This window comes from Antechinus flavipes, chromosome 1, assembly GCF_016432865.1.
Source record: "Antechinus flavipes isolate AdamAnt ecotype Samford, QLD, Australia chromosome 1, AdamAnt_v2, whole genome shotgun sequence".
Taxonomy (NCBI): Eukaryota; Metazoa; Chordata; class Mammalia; order Dasyuromorphia; family Dasyuridae; genus Antechinus; species Antechinus flavipes.
Genome location: NC_067398.1, coordinates 252,806,669 through 252,833,090, shown reverse-complemented (window position 1 = coordinate 252,833,090; position 26,422 = coordinate 252,806,669). Strand labels below are relative to the sequence as shown.

The 26,422-nt window shown below is 34.7% G+C and overlaps 1 protein-coding gene across 2 annotated transcripts in view; it reads right to left on the bottom strand.

The window, feature by feature from the left end:
- Nucleotides 1-26,422, bottom strand: part of MAD1L1 (mitotic arrest deficient 1 like 1) — an 872,812-nt gene that overhangs the window by 468,003 nt on the left and 378,387 nt on the right. For both annotated transcript variants that reach the window (XM_052000199.1, XM_052000207.1), the window contains exon 12: nucleotides 15,092-15,226. In XM_052000199.1, the coding sequence (XP_051856159.1) occupies nucleotides 15,092-15,226 (135 nt within the window). The remainder of the gene's footprint in view (nucleotides 1-15,091; nucleotides 15,227-26,422) is intronic.

Below are 26,422 nucleotides of genomic sequence, written 5' to 3'. Positions count from 1 at the left end.
AAGGGTATGCACAGTTTGATAACTTTTTGGGCATAATTCCAGATTGCTCTCCAGAATGGTTGGATTCGTTCACAACTCCACCAACAATGCATTAGTGTCCCAGGTTTCCCACATCCCCTCCAACATTCATCATTATTTTTTCCCTGTCATCTTAGCCAATCTGACAGGTGTGTAGTGGTATCTCAGAGTTGTCTTAATTTGCATTTCTCTGATCAATAATGATTTGGAACACTCTTTCATATGAGTGGTAATAGTTTCAATTTCATCCTCTGAAAATTGTCTGTTCGTATCCTTTGACCATTTATCAATTGGAGAATGGCTTCATTTCTTATAAATTTGAGTCAGTTCTCTATATATTTTGGAAATGAGGCCTTTATCAGAACCTTTAACTGTGAAGATGTTTTCCTAGTTTGTTGTTTCCCTTCTAATCTTGTTTGCATTAGTTTTGTTTGTACAAAGGCTTTTTAATTTGATGTAATCAAAATTTTCTATTTTGTGATCAGTAATGGTCTCTAGTTCATCTTTGGTCACAAATTTCTTTCTCCTCCACAAGTCTGAGAAATAAACTATTCTATGTTCCTCTAATTTATTTATAATCTCGTTCTTTATGCCTAGGTCATGGACCCATTTTGATCTTATCTTGGTATATGGTGTTAAGTGTGGGTCCATGCCTAATTTCTGCCATACTAATTTCCAATTATCCCAGCATTTTTATCAAATAATGAATTCTTTTCCCAGAAGTTAGGGGCTTTGGGTTTGTCAAACACTAGATTGCTATAGTTGACTATTCTGTCTTGTGAACTTAACCTTTTCCACTGATCCACTAATCTATTTCTTAGCCAATACCAAATGGTTTTGGTGACTGCTGCTTTATAATAAATTTTAGATCAGGTACAGCTAGGCCACCTTCATGACAAATGTATGATTTCACAGAAATCTGGAAAGGTGCATATGAACTGAAACAAAGTGAGGTACCCAGAAACAGGGGAACAATTTAAGACTGAAGATTACTAACCCATGCAATGAATAACCATGACTCCAAAAGTACTGATGATGAATAACAGCTAGAATTTAAACAGCACTTTAAATTTTCCAAACCAATTTACACATACTTTTTCATTTTATTCTCAAAACAATTTTTAGAGATACCATTATCCCTATTATACAAAGGTGGAAACTGAGATAGAGAAAGGTTAAATGATTTGTCATATGGATAACAAATGTCTAGGGTAGAATGTGAATTAAGATTTTCCTGACTCTCCCATCTGCCACCCATCTGACTCTCCACATGCTATCCTTGTCTGTAAAAAGAGGAGATAGATACAAGGTACAGAATGAAGTATGTACATTCTGACACAGTCAATGATGGGATTTGTTTTACTTCACTATGCATTTTTGAAGTAAAGATTTTGTTTTTATTTTTCAAATGGAAAGAATTTCAGAGAGCGAGAGAGAAACAGAAGGAATAAAAGAGAAGTTACACATTTTTGAATATTAAGTTAAAATGTTATATTTAAAAGGAAAAACAATGTATATATAATAGATTTTCACATGATTATTTTATTTTGATCTATTTTCTATATGAAAATGCTCATTTAATTTGGTACTCAAGTTCAGAATAAAAAATAAAGTGCAACAAAAATCAAATCAATATGGGGGGAAAATTAAATTGTGAAGAAGTTTGGCAAACATTATAGACTTAGAACAAAACTCTTATTCTATATCTTAGTATAGTTTGAGATCAAAATTTAAAAATGCATATGGGATCAGCATACTAATGGATATATCATTTAAAAAGAGGCTAACAACACATTTTCATAACTATTTTTTGTTATTTTTTTTTTAAACCAAGGGATAGAGGCTATAAGAACAGATAAAATAATGATTCTGATGACTCAAAACTGAAAGTCTTTTGTACAGACTAAAAAAAAAGGAATGCAAGCTGTTCTTTATGGAGAAAAAAGTTTGTATCAAATATCTCTGATAATGATTTGCTATCCAAGATATAGGTACCTAACATACATATATAAAATCAAAAGCCATTCCCCAATAGATAAGTGGTTAAAAAATATAAAGTGTTCAAAAACAAACAAAAAACTAAGAAGCAAAGGAGAAAAAAGGAAAAGAAAGAAAATGAATAATAACCACATGAAAGACTCCTCTAAATAACTAATAATAATTTTTTAAAATGCAATTTCAATAATTCTAAGGCATCACCTCAGACCCAGCAAAATGGCAAAGATTTTAAACAATGAGCACATCAACGCTGCAGGAGCCATGGAAAAGGATGCACATTAATCCACTACTGGTGAAGCTATGAATTAAATTAGCCATTCCGTAAATCAATTGGGAAATTTGACTTTTTAAAAAGTCACTAAAATATTTAAACCTTTCATACTAGGCATAATCAAAAGGAGGTCAAAGACAAAAAAGAAACAATTTTCATATATCTATGAAAATATTTATAATGCTACTTTTTGTGGAAGCAATGAAGCAGAAATAAAGGAGATTTCCTATTGATTGAAAATGGCTAAATAAATGGTGGCATATGAATGTAAGGATAGAAGTTCTCAAACTTTTGTTCTCAGTATCTTTCTACTATTAAAAATTATTGATCTTTTTAAAGAGTTTTGATTTATGTGGGTTATATTTATAGATATTTACCATATTAGAAATAGAAACTAATTTTAAATTTGTAGACCCTGTGAAAGGGTTTCACAGACCTCTAAGATTCTCTGACCCACACGCTGAGAATAATTGAAATAGAATATTATATTATACCATAAGAAATTATGAATACAAAATGTTCTTGAAAGAAGGAAAGGAAGACATAGGAACTATAGAAAAGATAACTGGTAAAAACAACAACCACGATCACAACCATATAAATTTTTTAAAAACCTGAAACTGAATACTGTATAAGCATTTCCTGAAAAAAAAAAAAAAAAGATAAGAAAATTCTATTTTCCTCCTTTCTTTCCACAAGTAAAACAATTTACCGTCAAAGTTTTGGTCAAAATATTGGTTAGTTTTGCTCATTTTTTAATTTTGTTAATTAATACTTAAAATAATGTTAATATTATGATCTCTTCTCAAAAGTAAAGAAATCAAAGTTGCAAAGTTAAATGAGGTGCATATTTTTTTTTAAGTATTATAAAAGTTGGGATCCAAATTCAATGCTTCCCCTTAGGTTCCTACCACATCATAATGTTAGACACACAATAGGAATTCATTTAATCACTTCATGCCTTGTTCAAAGAATGAATATAGAATGTTCCACTGCCAACTTGTCCTAGTCTCTAGCTATTAGAATCTTACTGATCCCTTCAAACTTTAACTCAATATCAATTACATACTTATTCCATAAAACTTGTGGATCACTTCCACAAAGGATTGCCAATAAATATCTCCAATTGGAAATGTTCTTCTTTCCCTTTTTCCTCTCATAGAATTTTTTACACTTTTTTTTTTCTATCCTGAATACTTTTTTTGTATACATGTCTCTGCCAAATATCCCAATTAGCTTTTAAATTCCACAAAAATAAAAAGTCAATTTCCTTTATATCATTAAGTACTCTGCATATAAAATATTCTCTTTTTTTATTATACTTTTTTATTTACAAGATATATGCATGGATAATTTTTCAGCATTGACAATTGCAAAACCTTTTGTTCCAACTTTTCTCCTCCTTCCCCCTGCCCCTTCCCCCAGATTGCAGGTTGACCAATACATGTTAAATAGGTCAATGTATAAGTCAAATACAATATATGTATACATGTCCATATAGTTATTTTGCTGTACAAAAAGAATTGGACTTTGAAACAGTGTACAATTAGCCTGTGAAGGAAATCAAAAATGCAGGCGGACAAAAATAGAGAGATTAGGAATGCTATGTAGTGGTTCATAGTCATCTCCTAGAGTTTCTCAGGGTGTAGCTGGTTTAGTTCATTACTGCTCTTTTGGAACTGATTTGGTTCATCTCATTGCTGAAGATGGCCAGGTCCATCAGAATTGATCATCATATAGTACTGTTGTTGAAGTATATAATGATCTCCTGGCCCTGCTTGTTTCACTCAGCATCAGTTCGTGTAAGTCTCCCCAGGCCTTTCTGAAATCATCCTGTTGGTCATTTCTTACAGAACAATAATGTTCCATAATATTCATATGCCACAATTTATTCAGCCATTCTCCAAATGATGGGCTTCTATTCAATGTCCAGTTTCTAGCCACTACAAACAGGGCTGCCACAAACATTTTGGCACATACAGGTCCCTTTCCCTTCTTTAAGATCTCTTTGGGATATAAGCCCCGTAGTAGCACTGCTGGATCAAAGGGTATGCACAGTTTGATAGCTTTATAAATATTCTTAATAAATGTTCTTTTGAAAAGCTAAGGTCTTTCCTCCAAGATGGTACCAAGAAAAAGAAGGAAGCAATTGTCCTTGCATCCCAAGACAGAAGTAAAGTCCAAGGCCTTGAAGGCAAGGAAGGTGGTATTGAAGGGCCACAAAATGAAGAGCCACAAAAAGAAGATCTAAATGTCCCCCACCTTCCAATGACCCAAGATGCTAAGATTTCAAAAGACCTAAATAAAAGTACCACTAGAAGAAAAGAGCTTGATGACTACACCATCAAATTTCATCTTGACCAAAGTCTTCTATGGAAAAGAAAATATAACAACACCCTTGTCATCTTCATTGTGGATGTCAAGGCCAACAAGCATCAGATTAAGTGGGTGCTAACAAAATTAATGTGACCAAAGTCAACATGATGATTCAGTTTGACAGAAGTCCTATGTTCAACTTATGCCAGATTACAATGCTTTGGATACTACCAGCAAAACTAGAATCATATAAACTGCATCCAGTTAGCTTGCTTCACCTACAATAAAAAGATTTCTAATATTAAAAGGGGGGGAGGGGGCAGGGGAAAAGGAAAGACAAACAATTTTCTTTCTTCCACAAAAGCTCTAGTCAACCCCATCAGAGATCTAGACCAAGCTTCTTAAACTGTGGGTCATGATCCACACGTAACAATGTAGAAGTTGTTCAATTATGATTTATTATCAGTAAGTACTTGATTTATATATCTATTCTACAGATCTATATAATAAACTGGTGGCATGTAAAAATTTCTCAGGCAAAAAGAGATTATCACAACTGGGAAAAATTTAAGAAGCCCTAAATCTAAACAAGAAGTAGAGGCTTCAAAATGTTTGTGGCAGCCCTGTTTGTAGTGGCTAGAAGCTGGAAAATGAATGGATGCCTATCAATTGGAGAATGGTTGAGTAAATTGTGGTATATGAACGTTATGGAATATTATTGTTCTTTAAGGAATGACCAGCAGGATGAATACAGAGAGGATGGCGAGACTTACATGAACTGATGCTGAGTGAAATGAGCAGAACCAGATCATTATATACCTCAACAATAATACTGTTTGAGGACGTATTCTGATGGAAGTGGATCTCTTCGATAAAGAGAGCTAATTCAGTTTCAATTGACCAAAGATGGGCAGAAGCAGCTACACCCAAAGAAAGAACACTGGGAAATGAATATAAACTGCTTGCATTTTTGTTTTTCTTCCCGGGCTATTTATACCTCCTAAATTCAATTCTCCCTGTGCAACAAGAAAACTGTTCGGTTCTGCACACGTATATTGTATCCAGGATATACTGTAACCTATTCAACATGTAAAGGACTGCTTGCCATCCAGGGGAGGGGATGGAGGGTGGGAGGGGAAAAATTGGAACAGAAGTGAATGCAAGGGATAATGTTGTAAAAAATTACCCTGCATGAGTTCTATCAATAAAAAGTTATTTAAAAAAAAAAAGAAAATAAATTCCTTGAGGGTAAAAAAAAATTAAAAAAAAAAAAAAAGAAGTAGAGGCTTCTCATAGGAAATTCCTAAGGAAAAGGACCCACAAGAGGAAAAGTCTGCATTTAATCTTGTCTCTCGTCACTGACTACACCATATGTGACCTCAGAAAGTCATTTCCCCTTTGGAGACATCCCAACCCCTCTTGTAAAATGATGGGTTTTGACTACCCAGTTCCTAAGTTCCCTGATTCCCCCACTATACAAAGAAAAGGGAAAACTACAAAATAAAAAGTGTCCCAATGCCTTTCTGGCTCACAGGAGGGTTAAGATTAGAAGCTCATCCGGGTTTTCATTTGTAAATATCTGTAATCCCTGTAGCAACACAACAATACGGACTTCTTCTTTCTGCGGGGTACAATACCACCCCCACCTCCCACCCTACTCCAGAATTCTCGCAGGTGAGAGTCTTGATACATTGTGTCACATAGATGATAAGGAAGAACAGATCATGCCATCTGGTGGACAGTAGGAATACTGCGACGCTGGTGACCAAGCCTTCCCCTGCCGCCCCCCCAACCCAACCTTCTGGGGAAGACAATTCTGGAATGCCCTATCTCCAGACACAGGTAGACCCTTCTACATTAAAAGAATCAGGCCCACGTGGAATTTTCTGTCCTATTGTGGTAAACGGAAATGAACTGTAAACACACATTAGTTATCTCTTCTTCCCAAACGCGGTACAGAAAATAACCCAATTTTAAATTCTCTAAAGAAAGTCAGGGCCAATTCATCTTCTACTTCCTGCATTTTCCAAACCAAGGCAGGTAGTGTTCAAGAGCCCATCAAGGCTCCCCAAAGGCATTGAGCTATTTGTTACTTTGGAGTAACTGCTTGTGAAATGACAATTTTTAACTCTTTGTAACAATGTCTTAAAAGGTACTACATAAAATAAACATTAAAGCATCAAATTAGGATTTGAATAGGAAATAGGTTGTGGAAGAAATGCAATTGTGAGAATGCAGGACAAAAAAGGGGCCATAACAAATAAGGAAAGGCTGAACAAACTAGTTTATGAATATAATAGAATAGTACTGTGCCATAAGAAACAACAAACACAGAATACAGAATCCCTATGGGTAGGCATGAAAGAAGAGTAGGGAGGAAAGGGCAAAATCAAAAGAACATACACAACTCCGGCAATAAAATAAATTAAGAAAACATTAAAAGACAAAAGAATTCGAGTGAAATACATGAACCAATGCTTGTTTTAGCCAGGCTGATGTAAAAACACATTTTCTTAGTGCTAGGACAGCAACCCTTACTACTACTATTAAAGAGCAGCCAGATGGCTCAGTCCATACACGCTGGCCCTGGAATTGGGAAGTCCCCAAATGAGGCCTCAGCCACTAATAAGACATGTAACCTTGGGCAAGTCCTTAACTTCTGTCTAGGAGGCAGCTAGGCCTGGAGACAAGAAGACCTGAGTTCAAATCCAGATTCAGACCTTATTAGCTCTGTAACCCTGGCAAGGTCACTTAACCTATTTGCTTCAAAACCCCTGAAGAAGGAAATAGCAACCACTTTAGCAAGTATCTTTGCCAAGGAAGCCCTTGGGTAATATTGGCATGTTTTGGTCCACAGGCTGCTGAAGAGTCAGACATGACTGAAGAACTCCCTACTACGAACCCAATGAAAGAACTCCATTCAAAGGCATGGTCCCCCCCAGTCCTTTCCGAACAAGTATGAGTACCTTGTGGCTGTGTCTTGAGGACCAACTTGCGCAAGCACATGATCGTGCCTCTAACGTTCTCTGCCATCCCCCACCCTCCCAAGATGTTGTGAAAGCTGATGACTCAGAGGCTACACCAGGGCAGGTGTAGGATTTAAAAGGTTAATTCCTACTGCACAAAGTGAAATCTTTGGCCAGTTGGGGATTTTTAGAGGAAACCATTAGAAACACAAGATATAAATCCAGTTAAGGGTGGCTTGAGGAAGAATCTTTGCCTATCTTAGTATAATGTCAGGAAAGAGAGCCTCAAGAGACCTGGTTTCCCACATGGAGCATTGACTCAAATAACTAAGACTCAAATAACTAAGTGGACCTGCCTTACCTTTCCTCAGTTTACTCATCTGTGAAATGAAGTGTGTAGGTGGCTAGAATTATCATGAACATCTTTTTTTTTTAAAGTTATAAAATTCTTCGTATAATGAAGGCAAAGGCCTAAGGTTAGAGACAGAAACACACATTAAATGTCATCCATTATTATTCTTCCTTCCCTAGATACCTTCTACAGTGAGACCAAGTATTCCAATAAGCCAGCTTGGAAGCTCCTTGGTAATTTGTATGGTCCCTGTACCAAATGCCTCAGGAATTATGGGAATTTAAAGTAAAATACTAGTAGTGGTGGTAATAGTAGTAGTAGTAGTAGTAGTAGTAGTAGTAGTAGTAGTAGTAGTAGTAGTAGTAGTAGACGTAGACCTAAAAATCAGAAAGAGTCTAGGGGAATTTCCTCTAAAGGGGTTACCAAGTCCACCTTTTCTGTGTCCTTGGGCCCGACTAACAAAAGCATTAAAGAAGTGTTAACCTGTCATATCTGTTGCCAAATCGGCAGTCTATTGAAAAATCAATGACCCTTCTTTGGAGAAGGAAGAAGTCCTAGAAGTTAAAGACAATCTAAGCAGATGGCAGATGGCAACTTTGGATGAAAAGTGAAATGGTAGATTAGGACCTAGAAGAAAATTGACTATGAGGCATGAGTTCCTGGAAGCTGTAGTTGGGATGGGTATTCAAGTTGTAATGCTAAAGATGCTGAGTTGCCTGAGAAGTGTTAGTAGGTACAAGAATCAGAAGGAGAAGTTTGTTATTTATTTGGCTATTCTGTCCCAGTGAAAAGTTGTGCTACTTGCTTTACGATTAGCAGAAAATGCACAGGATGGAAGAATGAGAATAATGATAATACAAAACACTCCATAATAAAACTGGCAAGGTGACAGAATGCAAAGTCTGGCGAGACTCATGCTATCTATGATTTCCATATCATTTTAGAAAAATGCCCCAATTTCAAATCACAGCAATTTTATTGATGACTCAAGACACTGTACTGCCATCATTCTGCAAGTATGAAGAAATTCAAGAACCACAAAAATAGGTCAAAAGCCAAGTCATTCTCCTACAGAAACTATGTTAAATGTCACCTTGGCATTGGAGACAAAGAATTTGGGGAGGGGTGGCGGTGAGCAATGATACAGCACTGAGGGAACTCAAAATTGCCAAAGTACTGTGTAGTACAGAAGAGGCAAGGTGTATGTGTAACATATCTGCTCTCTCAAGAGGAAACAATGAATTCTCTGATTGCTTCAGTGAGTGAGCAGCTGATGCATTAAGTATACCTGTGCTACCTTTAGAGATGACAATAGGGCCTCTTGCCTCTAGTCTCAGCAGATATTTTATTGTAACGAGCAGTAGAGGGAAAAGAAAATGATAGAGAAATATTCTGAGATAAGAGGAAAACTATGAGTATAAGAGATCTTTGTGGAAGAACAATCACTGAAACGCCAAGGTTCCTACTCATGTCACCAAAAACTTGTCCTATCTAAGAAATGGACCAAGACACATGGTTTCTAGCCCCAGGATCTCAGTACAATCTCATTCAAGTCACTTTTCCTCTCAGACTCAAGATTCATTTCATCTATAAAATGAGGAATAAATTTTAAAAACCCAATCCATGGCAATCTATACTCATGGCAAAAACAAAAAAACAAAAAGCAAACAAAAAAAAAAATAGACGTTGTCACCAGTAGACCAAATTGAAAAAAATCAGTATATAATTTGAAAAATCGTTTTGAGAGAAGTTTAATTTAAATATCATTTTCATGTTAATATCTCAGTCCTATGACATGCTAAATATCTCTGTAACTATGAATAAGGCTCCTTTTTATATGAGATAAAATAAAGGACGGATGAGAAATGAAAGTGGCAGGGTGGGAGAAATGTTAAAGAAAAAAATGACAAAGGAAGAAGGAATGGTGACAGTGCCTCGAGAGAGGAAGATATAAAGATGCAAAGATGATAGAAGAGAATGGCCAAAAGAGGCAGAGAAGATAAGCAATGCGCCACCTGGATAAACATTTTAATTACCTTTGCATGTAAATTTTAAATGTATTAAATACAGAAAGTGACAGCTAAGTACCTCACTGCACAAAGCTCCCCTCGGCAGGTTTGGTGCTTTGGAAGCAGCAGGTGGGCAACTCTTACAGATATTGATAAGATGATAATATTTGGCCAGTGAGTTCTGAGGTCACTGATAAGATACCCTAATTAATCTGATATATCCTCCCTCCCAAAAAATCAGAACATATGGCATTTAATGTGCCAAAACTGTTGGCCTCATAATTAATAAGCGTACATATGGTAAGTACCGACAGTATAAATCTCTCAATGTAAAAAAATGCTGGAGACTATTGAAGGTGTCAGTGTGAGTCTCTTTATTAATGTTTCATGTGGAGCCAAATGTGTTGTAATAAAATGGCTATTAATGTACTTGTATTTATGATGATTTTACTTTGAAAGTAGGAATTAACCTTTCAAATCCTAAATTTAAAGTTGGTACTCAGTAATTACAGTTGCATCAGCTGTTTCTGAGTCTGGGGTTTCTATCTGGGGTCCCCTTCCTCCCTCGACAAGGATATTGAAGAAAATTATCAAAGTAGTTCAGCACATTATCCACAAGGCTGATAACAAACATTCTTTTGCCAAAATGAAAATCAGAAGCTGACTTACAGGATCACAGCTTTTGACGTGATCTAGTTCACCTAGTTTCATCATGTACTTGGCCTAGTTCTCTCTCCTATTGAAACAAAACTGAAAATGAAAAGGCTGACAAAAAGTTTGCAATAAGACAAGAGTTGAATAATGACAAGGGGTTGAGGCAATGATGAAATCATGGTCCTCCTTTGAGCACACTCCAGTCAGAATTTAGCCCAGTTAAAAGTAGCCCTGTGTCAGGAGTCACTTTGAGTAAGTGTGCAGCATTGAGATATCACAAACCTCATAACAATGTTGTATGGATTGTACAACATCACAACTCTTCAGAGGATGAGGAAATACATGTGAATGAATATATGTAGTCAGTTTTATACAATTTAAAAAATATAATACATTTTGTTGAGTTGAGTAGACAGATAATGTAACAACAAATACTTAATGCATAAAGATACATATGGTATCTTGTGGGGTTTTAGAGTACTGCAGCAAAAAGGCCATTGGAATTAGAATAATGGGAGCTAAGCAAAATTCTCCTTTAAAAAAAGAGTTTCAAAGGTCTTTAACCAAGAGTTATTTCATTCCAAGGTTTGGGTGAATCAAGATTCAGAGAAGCAAGATGAAAAAAGAATGACAGTGAAATGAATGTAATTATATCAATATGTTCATAAACCCATATATATATTAAATGGTAGGAAGCAGAAGCAAAGAGAGAAGAGTAGGAAAAACATAAGGAGAAGTGAAAGATGAAGAGAAGGGAAAAAACCAGTAATGATTACTCAGTCTCATCCTTCTACAGAATTAACCAATAACAAATGCACATAAAGCTATTAAGTATGAAGAACAAACACCTCTGATGGAACATTAACAAGCCCAGTAACTCACTGCATCAGCATAAGACTGCTGTCTGTGTTATCAATCCTCAACAAGCCCCCAATTTCCCTTTAGTTGAAAAACTGAGGCATTTTTAAAAATCCAACATTTATTAAGTATCTATTATGTGCAGAAAACTGTTCATGATTCCTTCTGTTCCTTTTTAAGGTAAGGCTGATAATTAAGCATCACTTTTGCAGCAGACAAAAACACATCTCTCAAAATCACAAGCAATTTCACTTGCCTTTGACACATGTATCATGAAAAAAGAAGCCCATATCTGGGAGGCAGCAAGGTGCAGTAGAAGTACTCTTCTCTTAAGTCCTTGAAACACTGAAACTGGCTTTCTATCATCAAATATCCTACATATCAGGATCTACAAACTATCCTCCTGGCGAAGAATGGAGCTAATTCATACAGTAGGATGGCAGAAGAAGAAAAACACTGAAAGACTAACTCTACATATTATTCCAAATAATTAACAGAATCATTTCTAGTTAAAAGGAAGACAGAGGAAAGAAAAGGCAAGATCCAAAGACTGAAAGGAACCATTATTTGATTAGTTCACAACTGGGAACTTCCTATCCATCCTTTTCCCTATTTACCTCAAAAGAAAATCTTTATTCTCTTAATATTTATGTTGAAAACATACTCAGGTTTCTCTCACATTAAAAAAATATACATATAAAATATTTTTCACTCTCCAACGTTTTTCCATCAAACATTTAAACAGAATAATGATATCTATTTTCATGGATTCCCCAGCCCCTTGTAAAGGGCCTTTTTGAGCTAACCACTCTACTAAAATTGCTTTTCTTAAGACCACTACTGATCTCTGAAGACCTTTTTCAGTAGTTATTATTCTTGAGTTTCCTGAAGGATTACACTGTGTGGACCACCTCTTCCTTCTTAATATTCTTTTCCCTTGACTTCTGTGACACTGAACTCAAGAGTTCTCCAAGTGTCTTCTCTCTCCATTGTTGGTTCTCCATCTTTCTTCCCCATTATATACTGAATGTAACTGAAAGACATTTCCCTTAAACATCTGTGCTCTTCTTACTCTCTCTTCTTTTGCAATTGCATCGTCCAGATTTTAATAACTAATTACTATTGACAATCAAATTTATATATATACAAACGGGATATATTTCCCAGAATTCAGACCCCATTCTCCCCAATTCATTTAAATATGGCAATTTTTTGTTTGTTTGTTTTTTGCTGAGGCAATTGGGGTTAACTGACTTGCCCAGAGTCACCTAGCTAGAAAGTGTAAAGTGTCTGAGGTCACATTTGAACTCAGGTCCTCTTGACTTCAGGGCTGGTATTATATCTACTGCACCACCTAGCTGCCCCTAAATATGCTAATCTTAAATTCAAGATAATCTTACTCTCACAGATCCCATTACAAGTCCAAAACTGAATGTATTATCTTCCATTTCTTTTCCCTCCCCAATCAATTCTGCCTTCCTTCCAACTTTCCTATTTCTGCTGAACATCCAATTTCAAAAGGTCTTTTTTTCTTTCATTTTCATTTCCAAGTCCTATTGATTGTATTGCCAGTTGTTAAAGATATCCCTTCCTTATTACTCTCATTTCTACCATTCTAATTCAGAAAAATCATTTATTACTGTTAGTTTTGTTTAAGTTGTCACTGCTTTAAGTTTCTGCTTCTAACTGAAAATATTCCTTAAAACTCAAAACTCAAAATTGTTATAACATTCAAGATTTTCTCCTTCAAAGCATTGTTCTAACCTACTAAGATTGAGCTCATATTACTCTTTCCCATACTCCACATTCAATCCAATTAGATTATTTCATATCTCCTATTTTCATGATAGTCTCTCCCAACTCTATACTTTTTTCTCTACCACTGCCTATGCCAAGGATGGATTCTACTCCTATCTTTCCATTCCCATTTCTGACTACTGAAATATCATCTCATCTTCAAGGTCTAATTAATGGCTTATCTGATCTCATTACTCAGAAATAATTTGCAATTTCTCAATTGAAAAATACTCTCACAGTCTCTTTCTTTTACATTTAATATACGTTACATTATAATTATTTATGTACATAACTTATTACTGGAACCCTAGGACGGAATTATGACATCTTGTGTCACCAGTGGTTCCCATATTTGTTCATATACCTTGAACATAGTAGGCACTTAGATAATTTTTTTTTAATTTCACTGAATTAGATTGAAATAAAATAAAACCATCTCTTATCCTAACTGTCAATACTTTAGATAAGAAATGAGGGAGAAAATGCGCTCTTTAATCCAAGTCAAAAAAAAAAAAAAAAATGTGTGTGTGTGTGCGTGCGTGCATGCGTGTGTGTGTGTGTGTGTGTGTGTGTGTGTGTGTGTGTGTGTATCTGTGTATATATACACAACAATCTGGGAGAAGAAGACCCTCAGGGTTTCTAGCCAAAAGAAAAGCTATTGAAATTTACAAAGCAGTGGGAGAAACAGAAGATGAGAAGATATTCAGCACAGATGGTATCTTCTTCATGGAGCTGAAAACAAGCAGAGCAGCAGATACTGAAATGAAGTGAGTAGAAAAGTTCAGTTTCTGCCCTCTATAAAGGAAGGCACTGGAAAGAATCTGGCTATCTATTACACATTGGCAATCCAGCTCCAACATCTGACAAAAGATCTCATAGAGAATTTGACTCCCTGTTCGTCTGATTTCTCTATCATTTTACTTTGATAAAGTCAATACTTTGAGCAAAATTTAGGTGAATACTGGGAGAAGTGAGAAGATATGAAGTATTTTCAGTTCTGATTAAAAGTATGGATAAGACATTATATGACAAAGAGATATAAATTTATGAATTTTGATTCAGTCAAGTGTTTTTTATTCTAATAGCTTTAATTTTAATAATTTAATAGATTTTAACCTAATAACTTTAATTACAGTGCTTATTTGTCAAAGTGAAAACTGAAAACAAGTATACAAAACAGTCAATCAACTGCATATTGAAATTGTGTATTATTAATATAGAATTGTATACTGAAAGCAGTTAAGTTTCTTCAACACTAAACAAATCAGTTGAGTTTTTCCTAGAATAAAATTTTAAAACTCCAACTTCTTCAGTTTTATTAAAATGCAAAAGAAAAAAAATAAAGATTTTTTTTTCAAATGGCAAATCTGACCCTTACAGTAAAAAGGGGTGGTAAAAGATATTTCAAACATATATAGATAGGGGTATTTTTCAAAACAGGGTTGAATATTCTTAGAATGAAATGACTTCCCAAAGTCTCATGCTCAATTTACTTTTTTCCAAAATCTAGACACCAAAAAGAAACGTCTGGTATTCCTGACTGGATTTGATGCAGGATTCACTCACTGGCTAAATTATCCTTTCCAGGTCATAATATAAAAAAAATATTTTGGGCATTTCAGGATACTCAGTGGTAGTTAAGTGTCAACTACATAAAAACCCAGCATAAATGGGTACATTCATCCTTTTTCATTAAAGGCCCATTTTCAGAGAGTAGACTGATTTTTTGCTGAGGCAATTGGGATTAAGTGACTTGCCAGGGTTACACAGACAGGAAGTGTTAAGTGTCCGAGACCAGGGCTGATCCACCACACCAAATAACTGCCCTGTTAGTGAACTAAGGTTCACTTACCTCCATTTCAGCATAATTAGCATGCAAATTCTGTATCATATCCTCATGGACTTGGAGGGCCAACTGGGGAGAATTCTCTACTGGGGACATATCATTTTCAAAGGAGTCCAAGACAGATCTCATTACATCTCGCTCCTGTAAGCAAAATAAACAAAAACAGTGGAATTGAGTTCAATTATTGTCATTATTAAAAGGCTATTGTGAAACTATAAAAGATAAGCTGATATGTTGGATAATGTGCTAGAAATGGAGTAAAGATGACCTTGATTAAATAATTCCCCCTTTAAGAAACCCTCTGGAAAAAGTAATTTGAATGGAGAAAGATAAAATAGTTGGAGAAGATAGAAAGGACAATGTAGCAACTGCTAGGAAGAAGATTTGGGCAGGAATGAAAGGAAATGCTCCTAAAGGAAGTAGAGTTGGAAAACATGTAAAAGTGAAAATATCAATTTAGGTGAGTAGTACTGACAATAAGAAGGTATACTCTATCTAGTACTTGTGTGTGTGTTTATGAATGAATTTTTTCTTTAATTTATATATAAATATTCATTTTTAAAATATTTTCATGAGTAATGTTGGGGAAGAAAAATCGGAACAAAAGGGAAAAGTCATGACAAAGAAAACAACAGAAAAAAAAAAAAAAAAAGGTGAAAATTGTATACTTTGATCTGCATTCAGTCTCCACATTTCTCTCTCTGGTTGTGAATGGCAATTTCCATCCAAAGTTTTTGGAATTGCCTTGGATTACTGATTTCTGAGAAGAACCAAGTCTATCATAGTTAATCATCACATAATGTTATAGTTACTGTATACAATGTTCTCCAGGTTCTGCTCACCTTACTCTGCATCATTTCCTGTATGTCTTTCCAGGCTTTTCTAAAATCAGGCTACTCATCTCAATGATATTCCATTACATTCACATACCACAAGTTATTCAGCCATTCCCCAACTGATGGGCACCCACTCATTTTCTAATTTCATTTTTTTTTGCCAACACAAAAATAATTTTTGCACACCTGGATTCTTTCTCTTCCTTTATGATCTTTTTGGGATACAGACCCAGTAGAGACACTGCTGAGTATGCACAGTGTTTGATAGTCCTTTGGGCATAGTTCTATACTGCTCTCCAGAATGGTTGGATCAGTTCACAACTCCACCAACAATGTATCAGTGTGCCAGTTTTCCCACATTCCCTCCAACATTTATCATAATCTTTTTCTTGTCATCTTAGCCAATCTGAGAGGTGTGGGTGGTAACCTCAAAGTGATTTTAGTTTATAGTGCTTGTCTTTCAAAGAGATTAAAGAAATCCTTTCAAACCTTACCAGCCTTTTTTATATCCATCATTAAAAGCAAAGGTATCTGAAAAAAATTAGAGTCAATACCAAATCTTCTTTGATTTTCTAAAGTCACTATCCTTTTCCTTCCATTTCTAAGAGTGTTAATTGTTATTAATGAAGAGCCAAAATAATGATTTTAAAAGAGGATAATCATTATCCCAAAGTCACTGAGCCAGTGAATCAGCAGTCAAAAAAGAGGAGAAATCAATAACTTTAAAACATGGGTGCAGAACTGTGTCCAATAAAAGTTTGGGAGCAAAAGAATAATTTATTGATACTTTCTCAAACCAAGTGCCAACATATTCACTCCAATCATTTTCCATCTTCCATTCTATTATTAATGTTGTGGTAAAGTTGCAATAAATACCATCACCAGTGCAGGACCAGAAGGAGTAAAGTCAGTCAGTTCTGACCTTCCTAAGACCAAATCCCCTCATATTTACCAGGGTTATTTACTACCCTGCCTCTGCAATTATGAAATCAATTTCCTCCCCTTTTCAACTTTCTGTGAAATATAATAATATTAACACTACTATTGCCTTTAAAAAAGGATGTTCCAATGAATTGCTACATTGTTACACTCACTTTCAATGGATAACACTCTCCCCTCTATTTCTTATATGGCCTTGTAGAAATTTAAGTTCCTAATGAAGAGTTAACATTTTGCTTTTGTATTTGTGAATTCAGTGCTTAGTCCACAGTAAGCACTTAAATTCTTCATTCATTTGAAATGAGATTAAGTTAACAAACAATCTGGAACTGAAAGAATAAATGAAGATATCAAACTGTTGCACCATTTTCAGATAAGAGTGGAGGTTTTAAGTTATAATTTTTATAAGAAAATTTAAAAGAAAGTTATAATTTTTTGACCAGCAGGATGAATACAGAGAGGACTGGCGAGACTTACATGAACTGATGCTAAGTGAAATGAGCAGAACCAGGAGATCAGTATACACTTCGACAATGATATTGTATGAGGACATATTTTGATGGAAGTGGATTTCTTTGACAAAGAGACATGAGTTTCAATTGATAAATGACGGACAAAAGCAGCTACGCCCAAAAAAAGAACACTGGGAAACGAATGTGAACTATCTGCATTTTTGTTTTTCTTCCCGGGTTATTTATACCTTCTGAATCCAATTCTCCCTATGCAACAAGAGAACTGTTCGGTTCTGCAAACATATATTGTATCTAAGATATACTGCAACATATCCAACACATAAAGGACTGCTTGCCATCTAGGGGAGGGGGTGGAGGGAGGGAGGGAAAAAAAAATCGGAACAGAAACGAGTGTCAATATAAAGTAATTATTAAATAAAAAAAAAAAAGAAAAAAGAAAGTTATAATTTTTTAAAAAGAAAACTGGAATAAAGGAAAAAGATTTATATATCATCTTGCTGCACCAAAAAAACAAAATGCACAAAGAAAGTTGCAACATGAGAAAGGACATGGAATATCATGAAAAAGCATCACGTCTTCAAATTCTAGAAAGGCTTACAAATGGATTTTTTTTTTTTACCTTAACAAGATATTTTATTTGTCTAGCAACTGCAAAATATACAAATTTCTGAAAGGCATACCCTGTTTACAAGCTAGCAGAGTTTATCCCAGGTGATTATTAAAGACAAAATCACAAGTTTAGGAAAAACGCTCCCAACCCAAACACATCTCTCTCTCACTCTCATACACCTGGCACCATCATACACATTAAATAAATAAATAGCATTTACTATCAAAATAATATTAAAAAAATAAATTTCAAGTATTACAAATAAAAACAGTATCATGGATGTGGTTCAGTTTCTCCCCTTTCTCAATTCTTAAAAAGAGTTCTGCTATTCTCAGGATATAGAATGGGGGGAGGGGGGGAGGGAGGGAGGGAGGAGGAGAGAGGGGAAAGAGTTGTGTCTCCCAAACAAATATACAAAGTTCAGAAAACTGGTTCCAGAGGAACATGGTAAAAATAAAAATCAGTAGTCCCAGCAAAAACTCCCACTGTGCATGAAACATACCTCCTTAATGAAACGCTTCAGTGTAGTTCAGGCTACTACTAATACTACCACTACTTGCTTCTAAGCTAAGAAGCATCATCTCTAGGATCTCTGAATATATTCCTCCTCCTCCTCCTCCTCACTCTTCCCAAATTAAAATCCTCATTAGGTAATGCTAGCTTGTTGTTTAAAGAAAAGAGCAAACATCCTAAAGATCCTCACAATGAACTAATTAAACAAAAATTTTATTCTTGGCCACCTTCTGTTGATTAAAAACAGAAATGACTACAAGAAAGCAGATTACAGCAAATCTATCAAAGAACAAAGTGAGTTCAAAACTGTACAGTTCATATATAAACATGCACTTGGAAGGCTCACAAATGTTCACAAATAAAGTGACAAATTATAAAATTAAAAGAGTCTTCTGGTTTACTAGCATCCTTCATTTTAGAGCAAGTTATCCTAAGAAGAACAATGTTTTTGTCAGATCTTTAGCAATAGCAAATTTATTAATCCACAAGCAATCTCTCTCTCAAGGAAAAAGGGCTCTATGCAGGAAAGTTGGGGATTAGAAAGAGAGGAGTGGGGGTGTTGTATAACAAAATCATTATCCCACTACCAGCCCTGTTTAACAGGTTTTGATCAATCATTCTTCCAACTGAGTTTACAAGGTGATGCTGAACTGAAAGCCAGGTACAATTTCTCACTGTTTGAGTTCTATCAATTAATAATTTTGTATGGCCCAAGAATGATGGGCCCTTAACAGAAAAAAAGGCTCTCTACCTCTTTCAACACATAGCCTTTCCTCATCCTCCCAACTGTTAGTAATCTCATCAAAACTTATCAAACTACCTTTTGTCCCATCTCCTTATATTTATTCTATATATATTTACACACACACACACACACACACACACACACACACACACACACACACACACTCTCTCACACATATATTTGCTTTTTGAGAATTTAGATTGCTTTATTCTTTGTCTTCATACTCCATGAAGCTAGCATAATGCCTGAACCATAGTATTTGCTTAATAAATGTTTCTTGATTAACATTAGTGTTTCTAGGCTTCTTCATATAAATCAAATCTACTGTAAGGGGATGGTGCGGAAACAATATTGAGCTGTAATACAACTTCATGTCTTCATGAAACCATGTGGAGGTCACCTGTTTTCAATGGGGCCTCAAAGAATAAATGCACATTTCTCTGTCTAGGACATGGTATTTTTGCTCACTTCTCTAACTTCTCTTGAGGGCAAGGTCTGCAAGGAAAATGGTTTCCAATTGTCTTAGACTATCCTTAGACTCTCTGATTCAAAACATGCCCATAATGTAATAGGTTTCAGGTAACAAGATTAAGTGGACAATTCAAATGACTAGTTATCTCTATCACAAACTTAATAAATCTAATGCTCAATATGCTAAATCTTAACATAGCAACTTAATATTTCAAACTCTACTCTCAGCTTCAACTGAGAAATAAGTTAGGTAAAGTCCCGAGCTTTGTTGTCACAACTGCCAAAATCTTAAGAATATTAGCAAGGACGGTATGAAGAGAAGAGGCTTTGCAATGAGTTGAGGGAATGATGATAAAATCTATATTCCATTTCTATGAGCAAACAGTTCCTACTCTCAAAAAGTTTTCTAGAAAAAAAAGATAAGAAAAGGCTGACCCAGCCTTCATTTCATATCTCCAAGACACAGTTTCCTTAACTGTAAAATGAACAGATTAGATAGTCTCTAAGTACTTTCTAAAGACTCTTTTTAGTCTCTAAAATTTTTATTCTAAGAAAAGGGAGGAACATGGTCATAATCCTAAGGTGTTAGGAAAAAAAAAATTGTTCAACTATTCAGCCATCTTAGAATAATGATTCCCAAGTTTTGAGGACTTTATTTTTTTTTTGTGATCTATGTCTTTCTCCCTATACCCTTCTTTTTAAAAAAAATTAATAATTTTTTTTTTTAAAAAAGAAGAAAAGGCCATCCATGAGCATATATTTCTTACATCTAAGTGAAACAAATTCTTCTGGTTGGTAAAATTCATGGAATTATCCTAAGAAAACCAGATTTGAGAATCACTGGTTTCAAATTTGATTCATGTGACTTGCTCCCTTATGAGTAGATAAGGGATTGTCACTTTACCATAGACTTTATAATTAGTTGATGACAAAAAAAAAACAGTAAGTGAGAAATTAAAGTTACAAATCTAACTGAAACAAGTCACCTATATATGGAAAATTTGTTCCTCAAGTAAGGTTTATCTAGTGTCATAATTTTATTGAATTCCTATATCTTCCTATTGACTTTTATAGTTTCATGCTGGTTACCAGAGTTATCATTATTAGAGTCTCTATGTAGCTCAAAGGGCCAAAGGGGTTTTTCCTTTCATAAACAAGCTGTAATTGTCTCTTTTATTGATCAATAAATCTCTAAACTGCCTCACTTCACTAAAGTTCTATTCTGTTAAGTCTTCAGCACTACATGGTTTTCAAAGTAGAAAAATACTAAAGAGAAATAAAAATAAAATTTCTCTTCTCTTTTTTCTTTTTAAGAGATTGTTTTGTCATTAACAATAAAAGACCAAAGTCTGCAGGACGACTTTGATAATGGCTTTTTAATGACAGATTCTAGTCACAATGAAATTTCTTCTATTTCCACATGAACAAACTTCAACTATTAATCTAAAAACAAACATGCAAGGCCTCACTTGCATTTTCTTCGCTCCTGCTCAGAGCAAAACCTAAGATTTGCTTGGGAAAGTACACATCATAATGATATTTTCCATTCCATGCTTTTTCGGTGGCATAGAAGCAACCCTATTCCTGAAGGTAAAACTCTCCTCTTGCTTAATTACCAGTGACTGAAAGAGAGAATGTTAATAGATTGTGTTACTTATAAGGAAGTCAACCCAAGAATTGTGTGAGGGTATGCATCAGAATTAAACTATTCTAATTAGTAAAGAGAATGGAAAAAATAAAGTCAAGGCAGAAAAATATATGGGAAGAAGATACTTAATAAAAAAGGCTTAGATTGCAAGATGGTATCATCCTTGTATTTGGTATGATATTCTGTTCCAAAATGGGGCAAATTGTTAAAAAAACATATAGCCAAGTCAATGCCATTGAAAGAGCTCCTATCTTAAGATGGGCCTAATTCCAGTGAGGTCCACATGCAATCATCATATAAAATAACCAAAACCACATCTTTCTCTAATTATTCTTTTAGATTACATATAGGCATGTATTACATTTATTAAAGATTTATAACTGGAAGAAATGAGGAAACTAAGATCCAGAGATCACCTGCCCAAGATCACACAAGCAGTAAGTGCCTAAGGCCTGATACAAATTCAAGTCTTCTTAGCCTCAGGTTCTATATTTATATACTACAGTCCCTGAATCACATATAGAGAAAATCTGCCTGGAACAGAGCTCTCTTCTCATAATGGAAACCCTACCTCCAATCCCATGTTCTTTTCATTCTTCCCAAGTCTATGAAGTATATATAATTCATACCTAGCATTCCACTAGTCCTCCCTCAGGTACTAGTAGTCTCCCTAAAGCACTTCTAGAATGACTTCAATTTAAGAATGTCTTAAAAGATAAATCTATAAAAGTGTAACAAATATGTTGGTGCATGCACACACATGACATAGATTTTGACCAGACTTAAAAAAAAAAAAAATAGAGATCAAAAATTTGCTATCTAGTTCTATGATAAATACAAATAAATAAATGAATGAATGAATAAAAAATTTAAAGATGAAAAAACAACTATCTTTGCTCAGAATTAATTTCCTTCCTCATAAGAATCTATGTAATTTCACTCAAGATCTGACAAGGAAATCAGGAAAGATTGTGCCTTTTTTTTTTAAGTCTCAAAATACTCTTTACAGTGTGATACTGCTCTTATAAGTATTTAACTGCTCTGATTTTTAATGTTAAAAATCCATTCTTATTTTCCATAAACAAAAATCATGCAATATGAAATTCGGAATATAAACATATACTATAAGAGGTAGAAAAATAGGCTTTTAAGATCATTCAACCCAATACTTCACATGCAAGATTAGGAAACTAACATCCAAAGAGAGGAAAGGATTTACCTGAGGTCACACAGCAGGTCTCCGAATGTGCCCAGTCCACTGTCTTTATAGTACATCATGCATGAAATCAATATACTTAAGCATCATTTGTCTTATTTGCCCTTGCTCTCCCATTTGCGTCCCATCCCTATCTAAAAGTGCCAATGAGTCATAAATAGCTAAAGATGGATACAAAAAAAGAGGACTTGATAATCCATCCTTGAAACAAGAATTGACTATATAACTTGCTATTTGGCAAGTTCTAATCTTCATCAGCATAAATTCAGAACCTGTTGTGTGCAAAGTACAGACACCAGCAAGTGCTTAAAGATTCCAGAAACCAGAGATAGTTTTGCTCATGAATGGCCACATGATGTAGTAAGGACAAAAAGACTTGGAGTCAATGAGACTGCCATTCTAGTCCTACAGCCCTGTGAGTTTGGCAAGACATGTGTGTATGCAGAATCTCAGTGTCTTCCTCTGTAAAATGAGAACTTTATTATTTGCACTACTTACATCAATATTACAGTTATTAGAAAGAATGTTTTATATACCATAGCACATCATACAACTGTAAGCTATGACTACTACTTTGAATCTCAGTCTCAATAGCCAATTCCACATCTGAAAAGCACTGAGTAAGGGGCCTGGTACAAATTATAAGATATTAGTTATGTCATCTCTCTTTCTGATAGTAAGACACTCCTCTCACTCATAACTCTCTGGTGTCAATTTTCTCCGCTGTAAAATGAGAGAATAGGAATGAACAATTTCTTAAGTTTCTTACAATTCTGACATTTTGGTGTACAAAATTCTACTCAACTGCTTTCAAAGAGGTTTAGTGTACATGTGATATAAATTGGCAAAAGAAGGCTTAGAGACTTAAGAATTTTGGAATTACAAAGTAGTATCTCTCAAAATAATATAAGAACAGGGATTCAAATAAAAAGGTCGGTGTGGGGAGAGAAAAAAACCTAGACAGGTAACGTCAGAAATGTTACCCTCTAGGCAGAAGGGCTTAGGTTAGCATAGTTTTCAATGGATATTGAAGGAAAGGCCAGTCTGAAGGGCCCTTCCAGTTCTAGGATTCTAGGATTCTATATTAATAAGCAAACTTGAAGAAAGAGAAAACTGTTCTGGAGTGAGAAGTATGATAAGTCTCCAGATAAGTGATAGGTCTGAGTCAGAGAGGAAGAGTAAAGAGGTTATATGTATTAGTGGAGGCTTCTCATCCAAGTGTTTCTCTGAGGAATCAATATTTAATAGCACCATAAATCTACATGAAATATAGCAATAAACATTCCTGTACACTAAAAGGCAGCACACAGAAAGAAGAGAGTTAATTACTACTTAATGCATTCTGTATATGATGTATCTATACCATGAGAAGCCCAAACAGATATCTATCCAATACCAAATACAACCACCCTAGAAACAACAAATGAATATTATTTGAGAATCATCCATGATGAACCACTAGATTTTAAACAGCATAAGCACCATGTACATACTAACCTGATTAATTGCTCATACAAAGAACTGGAAGCTGAGAAGATGCCCATCAATTGAAGAATGTATGAAGAAATTATGGGATATGATTGTGACTGAATATCATTGTGCTGGTAAGATGATGAAGGAGATGACCTCAGAAAAACTTAGGAAGACTTATATGAACTAAGGCAAAGTGAAATGAGTAGCACCAGGAGAATACTTTATACAACATTAGTTATATATTGTAGCATGATTAACTGTGAAAGAGTTAACTACTCAGATCATGAAAATTCTAAAGGACTTAAGATAAAAAATGCTATCCATCTCCAGAGAGAGAGAGCTGACCAATTCTGAGTACAGTGGAAGGTGAAGCAATGGAAAACATGACTATTAAGAAACATGCTTAATTAGGATATTCAAAAGGAGCAACCCCAGTAAGCATACCTGGTGTCATAAACAGAAGAGTTGCTAGCATTTAATTGTAAATGCTGAGATCCTCTATCTTCATTAAGCTCCAAAAAGAGCTGTAAAGACTAAGAGTAGATAAGCATTTCTTCTTCTCTATCCTGAAAATTAGAATAAGATCTATTTTGTTTTCATTCTAATAAACTCCCACCTCTCTTCCTCCACTCCATTTGAGCTGAGATATCTGATTTATTCTCTCCTTTAAATCCACTCAAACCAAGCTCCTTTTAAAAAAGGACTCACAATAAATATGTCTCACTCTACAGCTGGGAAGCTCAGCTTGAGATGAGCTTTACCTTCAGTCTCTCTGTCACTTTCTAATCCAATCATTCCACTGCTTTTTCACAATCCATTTCACCAAGTCTAGGTAATCTCCATTCACAACTATTATTCAATCCATAAATTTATATTCATATTATAATTTTCAGAAATATTGTGGAAAAAGAATGAGAAGGAAGGAAAGAAGGAAGTTTAGTTTTGTAAACACAAATAATTACAGTATTTTTTTTCTAGCATATCTCTTTATAGAGTTGAACACTTAGAAGAAACAATACCATACAGGTGGAAAGTTTAAAATAATAAATTCTCATCCTTTTTTTCCTTATAGAAGCTCACGATACTATTACATTTATGGCTTGCTTCAGGATTTTTCTTCTGAACAATATGATGATCTTTTCAATCTATTGATAAGGGGAACCTATGACATCGATAAGAATAAATATATGGCTGGTTAGAAAATCTGAAAAACTGAGATCATAGATTATAACTGTCTCTGGATCAATTATTTTAACTCTGTAGCATAAGTGACAACTTTTTATCCCAGACAGATATTTTACAAGGCAAATAGGAGGAAAAAAGAACATGGATTTTTTCATGAAAATCTATTCTCAATACTAGAAACACAACTCAGATGGCATGCCCTTGTGATAGTAAGTTGATAGCATTCCCTTCACAAACCTTAATGGTGAGTTGCTGCCCTATACTTGTAAAGAAAATTTTATTTTCTTTGTTTTTAACCAGTGAATGTAAATAGAAAGTAAAAGAAAATAAGGTTATTATTCAAACTTCGATGAAAACTTGCAAAAGCAAAAACTGATACCTCCTAGTGTTAACTTTGTGCATATCTTCTTGCTAAGTCAAGGAGAGAGACATTACAGTAACCACAGAAAGGCCATGACAGAGGTACAGTGGTCTCTTTATAGTACCTATAACTGTGGGACTCAGGATTTTATAACACACAGATTGAACGATAGAAAGCTGGTGCTATTGTCTCTTTATTATAATCAAAACCAATTCTTTTCAAATAGTGAGAAGCTAATGAATACACTGCTACTGAAGGTTTTAAAAAAATCTGCTTTAACTCAAAAAAGGCAAGACTATATGGCAGTAGCTATCATTCATTTATTTACAAAAATTCTTAATTTCTTATCTTGTCTCCATGTCTCTTTCCTTCTTTCCTCTCTTCCTTTGACTATACCTTAGCATCACAAATACCTAAATTTTTTCCCCCTCATCTCAAAAAAGAACTGAGGGCTTTGGTAAAAGTTCAAGTGAAACGTAGTGGAGGTTGTGTAAGAGGCAAATCAGAAGTCACAACTGCCAAGGTTAAAGACACAGACATTCCTCCTGCCGTCACATTTCATCACACTTGTGACACCATAAAGTGTCAGAATGGAATCATGGAAATATGTTGCATTTGTGGTAGGCAGACAGGAACAAAACAAAACCCTGTTGTGGCAAGTACTTCACAAAAAGCATACAAAATGTAATTTCCTAAATAAGTTATTACCAAAAAATATATATGGTACTAAATATTTCTCTTTATCTGTACAAATGCACTTTAAAAAGAAGTAATCACAACTATATCACATCATAGTTATTACCATAATTTTATTAATGAATTATAAGTTTTAAAATTATAATTGTATAATTAAAACTTAGTTAAAAT